Source organism: Halyomorpha halys, unplaced genomic scaffold, assembly GCF_000696795.3.
Source record: "Halyomorpha halys isolate HHAL.00 unplaced genomic scaffold, Hhal_1.1 Scaffold249.1, whole genome shotgun sequence".
NCBI classification, from domain to species: Eukaryota; Metazoa; Arthropoda; class Insecta; order Hemiptera; family Pentatomidae; genus Halyomorpha; species Halyomorpha halys.
In genome coordinates, this window is record NW_027104890.1 from 359,895 (window position 1) to 374,888 (window position 14,994).

The 14,994-nt window shown below is 31.7% G+C and overlaps 1 protein-coding gene across 7 annotated transcripts in view; it reads right to left on the bottom strand.

The window, feature by feature from the left end:
* Positions 1 to 14,994, bottom strand: part of LOC106680185 (serine/threonine-protein phosphatase 4 regulatory subunit 1) — a 258,369-nt gene that overhangs the window by 8,192 nt on the left and 235,183 nt on the right. For 3 of the 7 annotated variants that reach the window (XM_014419711.3, XM_014419712.3, XM_014419708.1), the window contains 4 exons: positions 12,883 to 12,992; positions 3,561 to 3,709; positions 2,593 to 2,739; positions 139 to 309 (listed from right to left, as the gene is read on the bottom strand). In XM_014419711.3, the coding sequence (XP_014275197.1) occupies positions 139 to 309; positions 2,593 to 2,739; positions 3,561 to 3,709; positions 12,883 to 12,992 (577 nt within the window). Of the gene's footprint in view, positions 1 to 138; positions 310 to 2,592; positions 2,740 to 3,560; positions 3,710 to 3,898; positions 4,033 to 4,325; positions 4,661 to 12,882; positions 12,993 to 14,994 lie in introns of those variants that run through there. The other 4 variants (XM_014419710.1, XM_067045754.1, XM_014419713.3 and 1 more) reach the window with 3 other exon arrangements.

The window sequence follows — 14,994 nt, forward strand, 5'->3', positions numbered from 1 at the left end:
TTTCAGAGAATGTGATTTATAATTCACAAATAGCTATGAAATGAAATAAGTATAAGTATTCAGACAATTAAATGTATCATTAAACAATATAATAGATTAAAAAATTGTATGATTTGAGAATTCCCAACAATGACGTACCAGCCTAGATTCTGAAACTTCAGTGGATACAACTGAACATAGGTCCCTGTACAACGACGCACAAACTCGCCTTATCCCAAGCTCTGATTCTTGAGACATTTCTTCCAGAACAGGAACAACTAATCGTTCGCTTAGGTCTGACCCAATCCAAGGCGCCATTTTGCTTATCACCTGAAGTAACATAAAAGGAAAATTTACTAAAAATATATATTACTCATAAATTTTATATTGAACAGTTGAGACAACTATTAACAATTTTAAAAAATCATAAAATAATACAGAATATAATATAGTCTAAACTATAGTAATTAATTATTACTCCAAAAGACTACATAAGACACAATTTCTATTCTTTGAACTAAATATTCTAAGACTACATGGATGGCTTGTCATAAAAATTAGAAAGGGTTAAAATTATACTTTATACAAAACTGAGATCATAAATTAACAAGAATTATGTAATTATATAATTTGATGCTAGTTAATAAAAAAAGTAACCTAATTTGATTATTTTCCACAGTTCAATAGAATTTCAAAATGGGACTTTAGTAAAATATAACATATTAAGATAAGTTATTGAAAATCTAAAAATATGCATGTGTACTTTAATTAATTGAAAATGCTATTTTGCAAGCAATACTTTAAAAATGAATAAAATATAACTTCTAACCAACATAGAGGAAGTTAATTGGAGTAAAGGTACTAAAATCTCTCAAATTAACTATTAAAAGGAACCTCAATTATAAGAGTGGAATTTAAATAAGAATTAGAGAATCTATGCTGATTAAATAAAATATTTTAAAAAATTGTGCATGAACTGCCCCAAAGTTGATTGAAATACAAATGAAATAATGGTTCACAAACATTAATAACAAACCAAAGAAATTCAATTATAAACAAGAAACAAATTGTTGAACAAAAAAAAATACTAAGATTTTATACAAAACTGAAGGAGGAGACTAAAAGACACCAACGCTCATCAAAGCTGGCTGTGATATGATACAAAATGACATAAGCACAGACACTTTGACGAACGTCAGCAATCCTCTGCACTCAGCATTCTTTTCTTGAGCTAGTCCTTCTAAATTGTATAGCCGGATAACTTGACCACACCGCTCATCAAAGCTGGCTGTGATATGAGGAGATTAAACAACATACGACAGCCACTTTGTGAGACGCTGTAACCAAAAAAAAGTCTATATAATGAAAACATAAAAAAATAAATAAAAATAGGAAAATTGTAGTATTGCTGAAACACCTTAAGACCTGACTCGTCAAAAATGGCTGTGATATGAAATAAAACATTTCACAACCATTTTGACTGGTCAGGTCAATAAGATCATATAACCTGAAAACAGATAATAATTTTAAACTATGCACATATCATTGAACAATTTTCAGTAAAATTAAGATTTACAGAGAATATCACATAAAAAAAAAATTCACAAACATAATTATTGAATAAATGTTTTTGTCATATTCAGTCTTCACAGTGTAAATTACAAAATCATTGTTATCATATTAAAGTAAAATTAAGTAATTACAGAAAAAAGTAAACTCAATTAAGTTATTATAGGTCAAGCATTGTAGAATCATACATAAAAATAATACAATTAATACTGTGAAGTAAATAATCTTTCTAAACAAACAAAACATTACTAGCTATCTTAATGATTCAGTAAAAGAACTAAGTTGAACACTGTCCTGATTACTGATGAACATACTACACCTCGTAATAATTTTAAATACAAAATTTACAGAGCAGATACAATTAAAAACTTACAAACATCGATCTTAAAACAATTTTAAGTCAATTTACAAAGATAAATGTAAACATTAAATTTAAATTGATGATGATGCTGACTGAAGTGATGATGGCAACAGGGTGTTGAAGCTCATCAAAGTGGCTGTGATATGTCATTAAAAGCATTGCACAACCACTTTGACGACCTCACCATCCCGAAAAAAACATTGATGACCATTGATGAACTTCCGTGAAGAAAATCTCCTAGAAGGTCAGTGCTCATCAAAGCTGGCTGTGATAGGTGATAAATAACTTATGACAAACCGGCTTTGATGCCACCGACCCCAGGTTAGTTTCATTGTGTACATAGGAGACTACACAACAAGAATACAGCAACCAAATTTGTAAGCCATGCAGGAGAAGACTACATGAAAGACAAGGTAGTGAGACGTAATACACATCTCACTACCCATGTCTTTCACGCAGGCAACTCCCAGTGTAAATTAGTTAGAAACAAAAAATATATTTTCACCAAAGAAGCAAACAAAAATTTAAAATAAGTTATTGAAAGTTGTTTTAACTCATTTCCTTGTAAGTTATTAAAGATAAAAACAAAATGTTAACTTAAAATTTGTCTCCTACCAGATTATAGACAATTACATATATTATGAGTGTTTTGAAATTGCTAAACTACCTAATAATAAACTCACAGTGATTACCCCAATTGTTGCTTCGACATTCCTCCTGTGAGTAATACGCGATAAAATAATAGGCCACACTTTGTGTTCGATATAATTTGATGATATGAGACAATGCTCAAGAAGTGACAGCAAAGCTGTCTCGCCCATCTTCACTACCTGAAAGGGCAGAACAAAACAGTAATATTTATATAATACTAATTAAAATTGCAACAAGAATTTTTATTATAAGTTAGAAATAAAAACAATAATAATAAACATTATGGGAATCTGTAAATAAGTATATATACAGAGTATAATAAAAATTGTGGAAGATGGTCCTTATTTACAATTCTAAAAACCCTTGAACACAAATTTGGCATTTAATAATGGAAATAGTAGCATTTTTTTCCCTTTATGTATAAATCTAATAACATTAAGGGAAGAACTAACGTTAAAAACCAGAAAAATTAGATAAAATAGACTAACAATATAATAAACTAATAATCATCGTAACAACACTACTATAAATCAATCTTTAAATTTATACTACCTAAATACACATACAACGTGTTCTTTTACATGTAGAAGAGGTGAAAGTTTACTTTAACACTGTGTAAGTGGAAGATGGCATAAAACATGAATTAAGAGAAAAATTAATGTTTCTTTTAAGGCAGGAGGCGTTACACCATTTTCGAAGGGACACCTAATATTATCAAATAAAGATGGTAAAAATTAAAAAAAAGAGGAAAAAATTACAAAGGAAGTTGTTTGATTTAGTTTATAGTCTTTTAAACATTCAAAATGATGTTTTCTCATTAAGATGGATTTTGGACTTCGTTCACAATGATTCCCAGGCAAGGAATATTTTAAAGAGATTAAAATATTAATCCTTACAGTAGAGATGCAGCAAACCTTATTTTCCATACTTACTAAATATGTATAGAAAAAAGTTATTAAAAATTTAATAAATTAAAAAAAATCTATATAAGTATGCTCACCTGGGAATTTTCATCCGACAAGGCTCTGATGACAGTCGGAAAGAGATGAGTACTGATGAGAGAGCGCAGATCACCATTGCTTCCTTCACCAGACAAATACAATGCCAAAGGTGGCACATATTCTATCACCTCACACCTAATTCGGTCATCTGTAAACAAAAGATGAAATTATTCTTAAAAAATGCACAAAAAGACATTGAAGAAAACTATAAATAATAATAAAAGGTTATGGCAAAAGGCAAAAATAGTGAAAATTGTCAACACTGCATAAAACTAAAATATTACAAACCATAACATCTGAATAACAGACATAAGTATTTTAATCTAGCTTTTGATACCTAACAATCCAAAATCATTTGGTGAGGAATTTCAATAGGTAGTTGATGGACCTCCACGAATTATATAGAATTGATACTACAGGGAATTAAAGATCATTGCGAATCTAAACAATTCCGAAAGCGACAAACAGTTACACATATTAATAAACGTAATATTAATATAAATAATAAGAATGAGAACTAAGGGAGGGGGTGTGTACGTAGTACGGAGCCGGAGAGTGGGGGCCGGTGAATGGTGGTGCCTCCGGAGTGGGGTAGCGATCAATACTAACGCCCCTCCCAGTTCAAGTTCAACACACTATCTCTTTTCACAACTTACAACTAACACATTACCTATAAAAGCATAACTCACTGTATAAGAACTTTCGTTAATCCGAAACGAGAAAATTCTGTAACTTGAGTACAGAGTCTGGTGGAGGTTACTAACCTGATAACTGCGTCACACTGAAAGATGACTAGATAATGTAGTATGTGTTACTTCTTAATGATATTGCATTCATTCGCCGTTGTTTCACTTAACAAATCAAGAACATAACTTGAAACACAACCGTATTATCACACACAACGGCAGTTTAACATCCTGACTGGGTAGTACATATACACTAAGATTTACAAAAGCTCTTCGCGTACAAGAATCGATACTACCACTAAGCTAAGAAGACTAAGACTTGACAAAATTGGAGCTGGGAACAGTTGAGCGAGGAAAGAAGGCAGGAAGAGCAAGATATACTACAATAAGTCCCGTTGTTTATGCTGTGGGCCGCGGGAGAGGGGCCGGCAGGGAAGATGGCGTTCGGTCAGGAATGTGTAAACAACATGGCCGACTCTCCCCTCCTCCCTTCCCTTCTACCGATAGTTTTTATTTAGTTCTTCTCCGGATAGCTTCATAATTTCTACCTCAAATATATTACCAATGTTGGACCTTAACACCTCACAAACAATTCAAATTCAATTCTTCCGAAGGAAACAAATAGTACATTACCTAGAAAGGATAAAATATGACATTCCAGGTAATGATAGTTACCTACATGAATTTATCGACATACAAAGAATTTTATTTTATTTTTGGCGTGAACTTATAATTTATATTAAAAAACACAACTTAGTTCAGTAATTTCCTAGCAGGACTTATTTAAGATAACATTAAACATTGAAAAAGTGAGAACACACCAATAACAAGAATATCGGTTACATCAAAATGCAATAACAAATAAAAGTAAGTAGTGTGACAAGAGTTAAACAACGTAATCTAACGGTTCAACATGAAATTTGTAAACAACTTACAACAAATGCAATAATTACGAACGTGGATAGTAACTTTAAAATTTGAATGAACACAAGGTACTCTTTTATTCACGATGTGAAGAACTGAAACTTAGGTATATTCTAATTTAACGTCCACCAACAGTAATTCAATACTTCAAATTGAAAAAAAAAAAAAAAAAAAAATGAATGGCTTGAAATAAGCTTTGCCACTCCTAGTGACATGATGTCAGAGAGGATGGTGGGCGCAGCCGTAGTCGGAAGGGAGGGGAGAAGTGACGTTACGTAATGGGGAAGTGACGTCACCGAGCGGCGGATAACAGTGAGATGAGTAACCAGGGCGACGGGACGCCTACACCTGTCTTATACGATTTGGGAGGCCGAGGATAGTGAACCCTAATCCTCCAGTGCCTTCTTGATCTGGTCCATTCACAGCTGCACCGGTCCATGGTGAATCACCCAGGTGACTGCACCTAACTGAAGGTAATTCATCATGAGAGCTGCATCATCGCCGGGTTGGATTCTATCAATAGACTGAAGACGAAGAGGTCACGGGGGTACGGTACCATTGAATCATTAAATGAATACTTAATTTTATTTTACTCCAATTGACATGAGTTTAGAACAATGGATAACTCAGGACCAAGACTATAGATTAGTAAATGACATCAATATAGAAAATGCTTACTAACAAAGAAAAATCAAATTTCCAAGAAATAGACTTCAATAATTGCTCATCAAAAAAGACAAGTGATTTAACCTACTAAGAACAAGTAAGTTGATACTACAAGGCAAAGCACTGACACTAAATAAACATATTAAGCCCATATAATAAAACGCAGATTTAAGCTGACACCTCTTGAAACATCTATGACAAACCAACTGACCACTTTACATATTCTACTACACAAATATCCGAGGACAATTATGATGGAAAACCATAAGTTATTAATTAACTTACGACTAATTGAGAACTATAATGCAAAAAAAAAAAACTTAAGTCAGTTAGGTTAGTTTTTAAGTTGGGAAAACCAATAAAGGAGGCAAAAGGGTAGCTCAAGGAAGGAAACTTGAGCCCCGCAAGAGTTTAGTAATGTTTAAGAACAAATTAGGACAAGAAAGTGTAAATTAGGATAATGATAAAACCACATTGAGAATGGATTAAATAATATACTGGGCCTAAATTCAACCTTCGGTATTCTTACATATATGATTACAATATAAATGTTTCATAAATGTATAACTTTTATTTCATTTTCACCGTTTAACAGCCATTTAAAATCTTATATGTATCAGGTATTGATTCTCAAGAAATTCTAAGCAATGATGCGATGTTTTTGACATGATATCCCAAATATAGAAAGAAATGAATGAATCATGCAGGCCAGAAATAAATTAGACCTTTGGAAGCCATGCTAGAAAATGAACACTAAAACTATAAACGGTAAAACAAATTCAGCAGCTGGCATTGGTTAAGTAGCCACTGCGAAATAGAGTAGGAAGTGCCGGCATGATAGGAAACGTGACGCCATAGGGTATTGCGTCGGCTCTATGACGCCGCTTTCAACCGACAAATGAAATGGAACATTTATAGTGACTGATTCATTCCGGATCCTTCGCCACCCAGGGAAAGACAGCCTTTACAACATTGCGCCGCTATTCCGGTTCGCATTTACTTCCTTTAAAATATTCAATACAAACTTAAATTCATTTAAAATTATAAATAGAGAGGTGTGTAATTTATTGAAGCGTTTCTTAAGACAGCTAAGTTGAACTGAAAAAAAAAATCCGTAACGCGTCCTACCGATGGTTTCTCAGCCATTAATAGCTAGAGATTACCTTACTAGTGTAAATTCAACCCACCGAAGCCTTATTTTAAGGACTTACCCACTTAGCTAAACCCAAAGACCTTGTGCAAAAATATCTCCTTCGAAACGAGTTCTCTTAACAGCAATGTGAAAAAAACTAACGAGATCTTAGGGCCATGCGACAATACAATACCAAAACGAGGCGACCACTAACTAAAACTGTTTAACTGGAAGTTAAACTTTACTTATTATTCCCATTATTTTTATTTCTAAAGCGTTTCACAGGTTTAAGACCAACATAACACGTTTTTGTTGGGTTAGTCAAACTCCTTTAACAGATTAACAAGTAGACAACACTGTACTGCTGCAGACGCCAACATGTTTGGGTAGAAACGGCGGCGTAATAGAGGAATCATATAAGATATTTAGAAGGCAGAGTTAGATACTGATTAGATACTATTGGGTAGAGAACCGACAAGACTAAAGACATAACTGGTGAAGATAACTAGAAGAGAAAGACTAGATTAAGGTAGGGAGGAAGGTGACAGCGGAAGTGGTAAATATAGCGGCAAGGGGCGTGTGCCCTTACTTCCTCCGCATCTGCTTCCTCCCGTCTTTTCTTTCGCCAGTTAATACCTTCTTCAGGGCACTTCCGGAGTCGTCTCGGCAGCAGCTGCTCTGGACCCAGGGGTAATAAAAGGTGGGGGAGAAACTTTTTTGAAGGGGCAACCTACGTTCGTTCAACTCATCACTCAAATACTAACACCATTCATGTTCTGCTCTGGGATCCACATACCTGATTATACATGTCCATTCTAAAAATATCGTGTTATCAGCAGCCGATGCGATAACCAATTTTACTTTTACTGATCTCTGTTCGTTTCTTTGAAGAAAATCGTTAATAAAATCATTGTTATGACAATACAACACAAAATGTCACTCACCAAAACGATTTTTAAAAACGAGAAAACATTACAGGGCTCTAACATTTTCGAAGAATATTGTCCCAAATATTAATAAATACAGATAATGACGGAATTCGTAATGAACGGAAATTAGTTTTAATCAACACAAGTAAATAAAATCGTGTAGGAAGTATAGGAATAATTACAAAAGTAAATATATGGTAGGAACCTATAAACGTATATTGAACTGAAATTTCAACATTTTTGGCCCCCTACACCCACAAATATATGACACGGCTCAAAGAGAAGCCGATTTACAATTTATTGGGGGGTGAGTGACTCACCCTTCACTAATGGCTCATTGTACTCCCCTCCAACGGTCTGCAATGCTAGGGTCTATCGTTAACAGTTTTGGAGGAGTCATGAGAGTTATAATCGAAGTTTCCCTTAGTTGACAGGCTAGTTTTAGACAAAACTAATATTTTCAAATGTATTTGTAAGGCATAAACGTACCAATGAAATAAAAAACGTCTTAACATTACACATATCTTTTTATGTGCTTGAATACATTTACGGAAACTATAGAATAATACTGCAGTTGCTTTTGTAACATCATTTAGATTTTTTTGACATACGATGATTTATTTATGAAGGACATAATTTTTGAAATGGGATCTATTGCACTTACCACAATATGCGGTACTAACCCATAAAGGATATACCGGCTTATTGTATACTATCAGACGTGCAAAAAAATTAATACTCATATTATGATCATTCGGTCTCAACCAAAACAGTTTTAATAAAACTCAATTGTTTAGCAAACACGATTTTATTGTAATACGTCATGGTACACTTGATATTAATAACCGTAGGCCAACATTATTAAATGCTTTTGACAAAATATGTTAGATGATATTACAATGAAAAATAATTTCAAAATATAGTTGCTGAAATCCATTCACGAAGAACTTAGTAGATTTCAACGTAATTGTCGGTGTAATACCTGATGAACTGTTGAAGGTGGAATTTTACTGTCGATACTTAAACGTCAGGTAGGCGAGAGTAATTATAGTGTCGAAGTTTACTGCCGAAGGCTTGGTTAACTGACCTAAAAACCTCAACCTCTTCATTCAGCGTTATTACGTGGAAGGCAGTCCTAATATATGAAATCTTATTCTTTTACAATGTTTTGTTTAGACCAGTTACAGTACAGTAAATTGTAAGTGTTTATACAACTATAGAGGAGTAAAAGCATAAAATAAAAAAAAAATGATGTTTTAAAATTGAAATACTTTAATTATTTCTGTTAAATTAGAACAAAAAGGGAAAATAAGAAACGTTGACAAAAATAAATAAGTTACACCAGTTATTTGTGTTTCATTTTGACCGCATCCCCAACCATTTTCTCCTCGTTCGGAAAATAAGGTTTGCTGTAGTAATAATTTTTCCCACTGTTTTATAGGTTGTAGATAAAAAATTTGAGATTTTCTGATATTTCCCGATAACCCTGATGTATTTTTTTTTTGTTTTTTAATTTTTTCAGCAACCTAATTTAAAGTGTTAGCACTTCTTATAACGCGCACTCTTAGGTTTAACGGTTGATCGAAGAGAAGAAAGAACCTTAGCGGCATAGAATGTTGAAAGTATTGTTTACTTCAATTTTTTATAACTTTTTCTCGAAGAACAAAGAGATAATTTTTGATAATTAGAAATAAATTATTAACATTATGTTCTATTGAAAAAAAAAAGTTTTTTTTTTTAAATTGCCTTAACTATGTTAAACAATTTTGAAACATTGATGAATATAATTTGCTCAATGATACAGAACAGAAACGAAGCGATGACTCATAAGATCACGATGTGACGAAACGAGACTACGCAACAAAGCAGCCTCATTGCATGTACTTAAAATACTTGGCAACGTATGTAATCTCGCACGGAACAACTTTACTACATTCGCTCAATGGCTATGAATGAAAATATAATAATGAAATTACTGCAATTTAATATATAATATTAAAATTCATGAGTAGCAATATACTCCAATTTGAATTGTCAACGCATCACGTGTCACACCACACTTTGAAATCAAGAGTCAAAGTTTCAAGAAATTGCTGCAATATTTAATCACACATCAAGGAAATCTTTATATTCCGGTGTATAAAGAACAAAATTTTAATAATAATTTACCTAATAAATTAGATAACAATTAAAACGCAATGCAAAACTGAAAAGTAATATAAAACGTATACGAGATATTTGACAAAGATAAATAAATTAGACAAATTTAATAATAAAAATGTCATACTCAATTTTAGTTTTCAGTTTTTAAGTGATTAGAAACAATATCAGTTATTTTAATATATTCCCTGAATAATTTTTTTAAACTTCTCCTTTTTCCTGCCGGTTAAGCGAGGTTCTTTACAAGTTTATACTTCAAACGGCTTATTTAAGGAAAGTAACAAGCGTAAGATTTATCTAAAAAGTTGAAAAATACTACTTTATATAGTTTGCTATTACGGTAACACTTCAAAAAATATTTCTTTGCCTTTTTCCAAGGCAATGGACGTTCCTTCCAAAGTTTTAGAGATATGAGGAAACTAATATTCAATTTTATTATACCACGTTACTTTTGTATTTTAATTTACGTACAAAATTAAATTGAGAGAGAAACAAAAACATGATAATTTAATTTATTCACGAGTTTATCCATGCATATTTATGGAATGAAATAACATCTAACACATTATATGATTGTTAAGGAAATAGTGAGATGTATTACTAATTTTGTCAACAATTACTGAATTTATGCGCTTATGAATTTGAATACAATGTTTATCATCCATCAAACAACATATGGACTAAAATAATATAATTGCAAAATTTATTAATGAAATAACAAAGATTTATATTGTAGTTTCAAATCAAATGAGATTTGAATTTCAATTGACTTATTTTTTTCTTGTACAGTTATATTCTTATAAACATTCTAATATTCTTTTTAAGCTTTATCAATAATTCAAGTAAAGAAAAAAAATATGAACTAAAGGAAGAGAGGAAGGTAATGAAGGAATGGAGGAACGGTAGCCATGAGGCAGATGCTATGGAGCAGCTGCTACGACCAACTGTCTGTGGGGCCACCATATTGTGGCACAGCACCAGTTGCTACCAACGGTCCACAAGGTGTAGCTAGTTCTTTCTTCTTTCAAGGGCGGGCTTATGTCCTAGCAACAACCTCACCACGTAAACACTTTTCTTGAGAAAGAAAAACAGGAAAACGATATTTATCAGTAAAAGCTAAAGTAAATAATTAAAAAAAAAAAACTAAAGAACTTAAATTTACTTCAACCTAACGAATTTATATGCGTCACAATTCATCATGTAAAGCGTAAAACAATCCCATGGATTATGAAAAGAAAAATGACCACATTAATGATGATTCGAACAATATAATTTCTCCGTTCTCCCATCCAACACAACATCAAAATAATATAAAAGAGTGTGCAAACGGAACGAAAAGTTAACAATTCATTTATCAATTTGAAAACTATTTAAGATAGACTGTAAGTGGTTGAAATATCGCATCTGTTGGCTTTTTTAAAATCTAAAATGTTAACATGTATTTTTAAATACAAATTCTTTACAATATTGTAGGAAATGACGCTAATAATTTTACGTAATCAATATAACTGTGTTAACTTTAGAGAAAATATATGTATACTCGCCGGAATCATAAATAATTTTTTTTTATCCCTTGAAACTTTTCTATTTATTTCTTATTTCGTTGACTCAAACGAACTTTTAACTACGAAGATATTTAAGATGAATAGCCTATATTCATTATTTCAATAATTAACAAAATAATTTAAAAATGCCTAACAATATGAATCCCCATTAGAGCTGATAAAATTAAAGTGTTACAAAAATAAAATATATAAACGGAAGTAACTAATTTGGTACTAACAAGACCTATCGACCTTTTTATGTTTTTCACTAAATCAACCATATTAGGATATACGCAATATTATAATTGGAAAAAATACACTAAACTAATCTTACACTTTTTTATGTCTATGATTCTTAAATAAATACGTATAAGAATCCGAATCAATACAAACTTAAGATAAACGAAAAGATATATGTTTATAAATGATAAGTCATTAAATAATTAATGAATTATTCATTAGTCAACGGCGCCTAATATTAGGATTTCATTAAAAAGTGATAACAGATACCTGGGCTCTGTTTCATAATTAAAGCTAATAGTATTTGTCCATAAGTCCACGTGATAACACTAATACTTATTTATTTCGACTATTAGTGATATTACAGGAGTTGAAAAGTACCTAAGTACAAGTTACTATTATACAAGTCAGTGTAATTGTGTTAAGTTAAATTTACAACCCAAATAGTATTATCCATGTGTATGCCACAAATAGTTCCAGTATACCACAAATAGTATTAGTTTGTACTTTATTATGAAACAGGTACTTAATTTTATTTTAGCAATTGTGGTGAAATAAGGTCTTTTCGATCTCAACTAAGCTATTATGTATATATAAAAAAAAATCTCAGGATAATGGAACACAAGTATTTAAAATTCTTGTTAACTATATAATTCTAATATATTGAAAAGCAATATTTATTTATTTTTATTTCCAGACTTTTAATTCAACATTTGATCCTAAACCGATCAATATCCCAGAAAATATTAACCACTATTTATGGGTTAATAGGACAACAGGTGCCAATAATCATAAGGATGACAACAAGCGTCAATAAGATTAGCAATTAATTTTATTGCTTGCCGATAACTAATAAAAAGTATAATTAACGATCTATTTCCATTGACGCAAGAGCATTGGGAGGCATTTACTAATAAAATTTTATAGCCAACGGTGAGTGGTTATTACTTGAACGTTCACTCATAAACTGTTATCCCAATCGTACTGTGTCATATACCATTTTATTGGATTAAATTTGGTAAGAACAATGTTGTACATACCTTTCGAATAGGAAGATGCCAAGAAGTTGTCCAAGAGGTTGAGAGCATTCTTGGGATTCGCAGCGAGGGCCCGCAGTGTCTCCAAGCCAGTCTTTCCCACAGATTGTTGCCTGAAAATGTTTAACTTCATATTAGCGTTAATTGGCAAGAGCATTAGCACTGAAGGCAGTGAATTATTGCTAAATAAGCAACTGTTTAAATGTTCTAATAACATAATGTCACCACTAATGATTGTTCATATCCAAATTGGATAATATTAAGATAAATATTTTAAAGTAGTAATCAATGTCACAATAGTTTTTAATATGATTTAACAATTATATTAGTTTTATCAATTTACAATTGCGATAGGACGTTTTTAAAGTAATTATTGGTGAGAAATGAAGAATAACCTGGAAAGTATGGTTAAAATAATATGTATTTGCAATTACCTCTCTAGGAAATTGTTTAAATAGAAACCATAGACTAATAAAGAAAGATATTTAAATAAATTATGTAACTATTTCTAGGCCTAAAAATCATAAAATTTATTCTTAACCGTAATTTTTTATACAGTAAAATCATCTGTCCTGCCTATCTAAATTCCGAACTTGGAAAATAAACATTCTAGATTGATATACAGATTTTTCATACTATTTAAAAATTTGTCTGTCTTTCTTAAACAAAATTAACAGTAAATAGTTAACAAGCAGTTCTTTTTAATTTATAATTATTATTATTTGTTTTTTTACAACTGGCTCTTAAACGAAGAAATATTTATTATATAAAACAACTTTTATCTCCCAATTTAAAAAAAATAATTAAAAACGGTTTGAAGTTATTTTAATAGAAATATTACTCTTTATTTCACTGAATAAAAGAATCCTTCAAGAATTTAATAACAAATGGTTTAATACGATTAAAAAATATATGATTTTTTAAAAATAATATGTCAAATATTTAAACATAATTATTTCCCTATTTGAGTTAAATAATTCTGTAAAAAATCATAAGAAAATAATTTAGTAACAAGAAACGATGTATTTGTTTGTAGATTATGAAAATCGTATTTATTTATATAATTTAATTTTAAAAATATGAATTAAAAGAAAATAATTGTGTAATCTACGTTATAAATTTTACAGGAATAAAACTTGCATTTAATAATTAAAATGTAATGCTTATCATGATTTAAGTACAAGTAATGGTAATCATCGAAAAGTTAAATACATAAAAAATAAAATTATCAACAATTCATAGAAGTATGTTATGATAAATGAAAACTTCTTTTGCACCTCTCACGAACAAGCCTAATACTAAACTTCAGACCTAAGTTGATCCCCACGGACTAAAGTAAATTCTTTGGCGCTCAGTATTGAAAGTGGAGCGAAAATTGTGGCGTAGGGGAATTGTGTTCAAAGGGGAAAGACACAGCGGTGACCTTCAGAGGATTCAATGAACTTTCTTAACATCCTCTGCTTTCCGTCGTCATCTGGCGGCGGGAACGGCGCAACTCGGTTCGTGGGTCCGTCGCTTTCCCTCCTCCCGTTCGGTTGGGCACAAAGGGAGATGGCACCGGCAGGAAAAACAGTGCGTATTAATAGAAGGAGGGAAGGGAGAGGGTAATGAGATGAGCTGACGTCAGGGGCGGTCGATGCACAGCGTCATTCACTCTCCGCTAGTTTCTTCCAACCCCAAAACTTGTAAGGCGGAATGGAAGGTACACAGACCGCGCCGCAAAATGTTGAGCAGTTGACTTTACAGACCCCAAAACATCTCTAACTAAATACGTCATATAAACAGGAAAGTTGAAAGACTGGATTTTTCTATTTTACTAGTTAACTACTACATCCTATTTATTTTTTTAATTATAATGGTAACTCTGCTAAGGTACACTTGAAGTATGCAAGGAGCACTAACAAAATAAACTCAAGTTTTGTCTAAATTCCTAATGCAGAAAAATGAATCTGAAAAATTAAAACTGAGGATTTTTAGAAACAATAATGGCCAGCTGAAAGTTTAATCGATGACAGACAACGTTACATACAAAACCAGGAACAACTAAAAATGGACATGGGCAATTGTTCCAGCCACATTAATAAAACATGAAATGGACCACACTGCATCTCACAA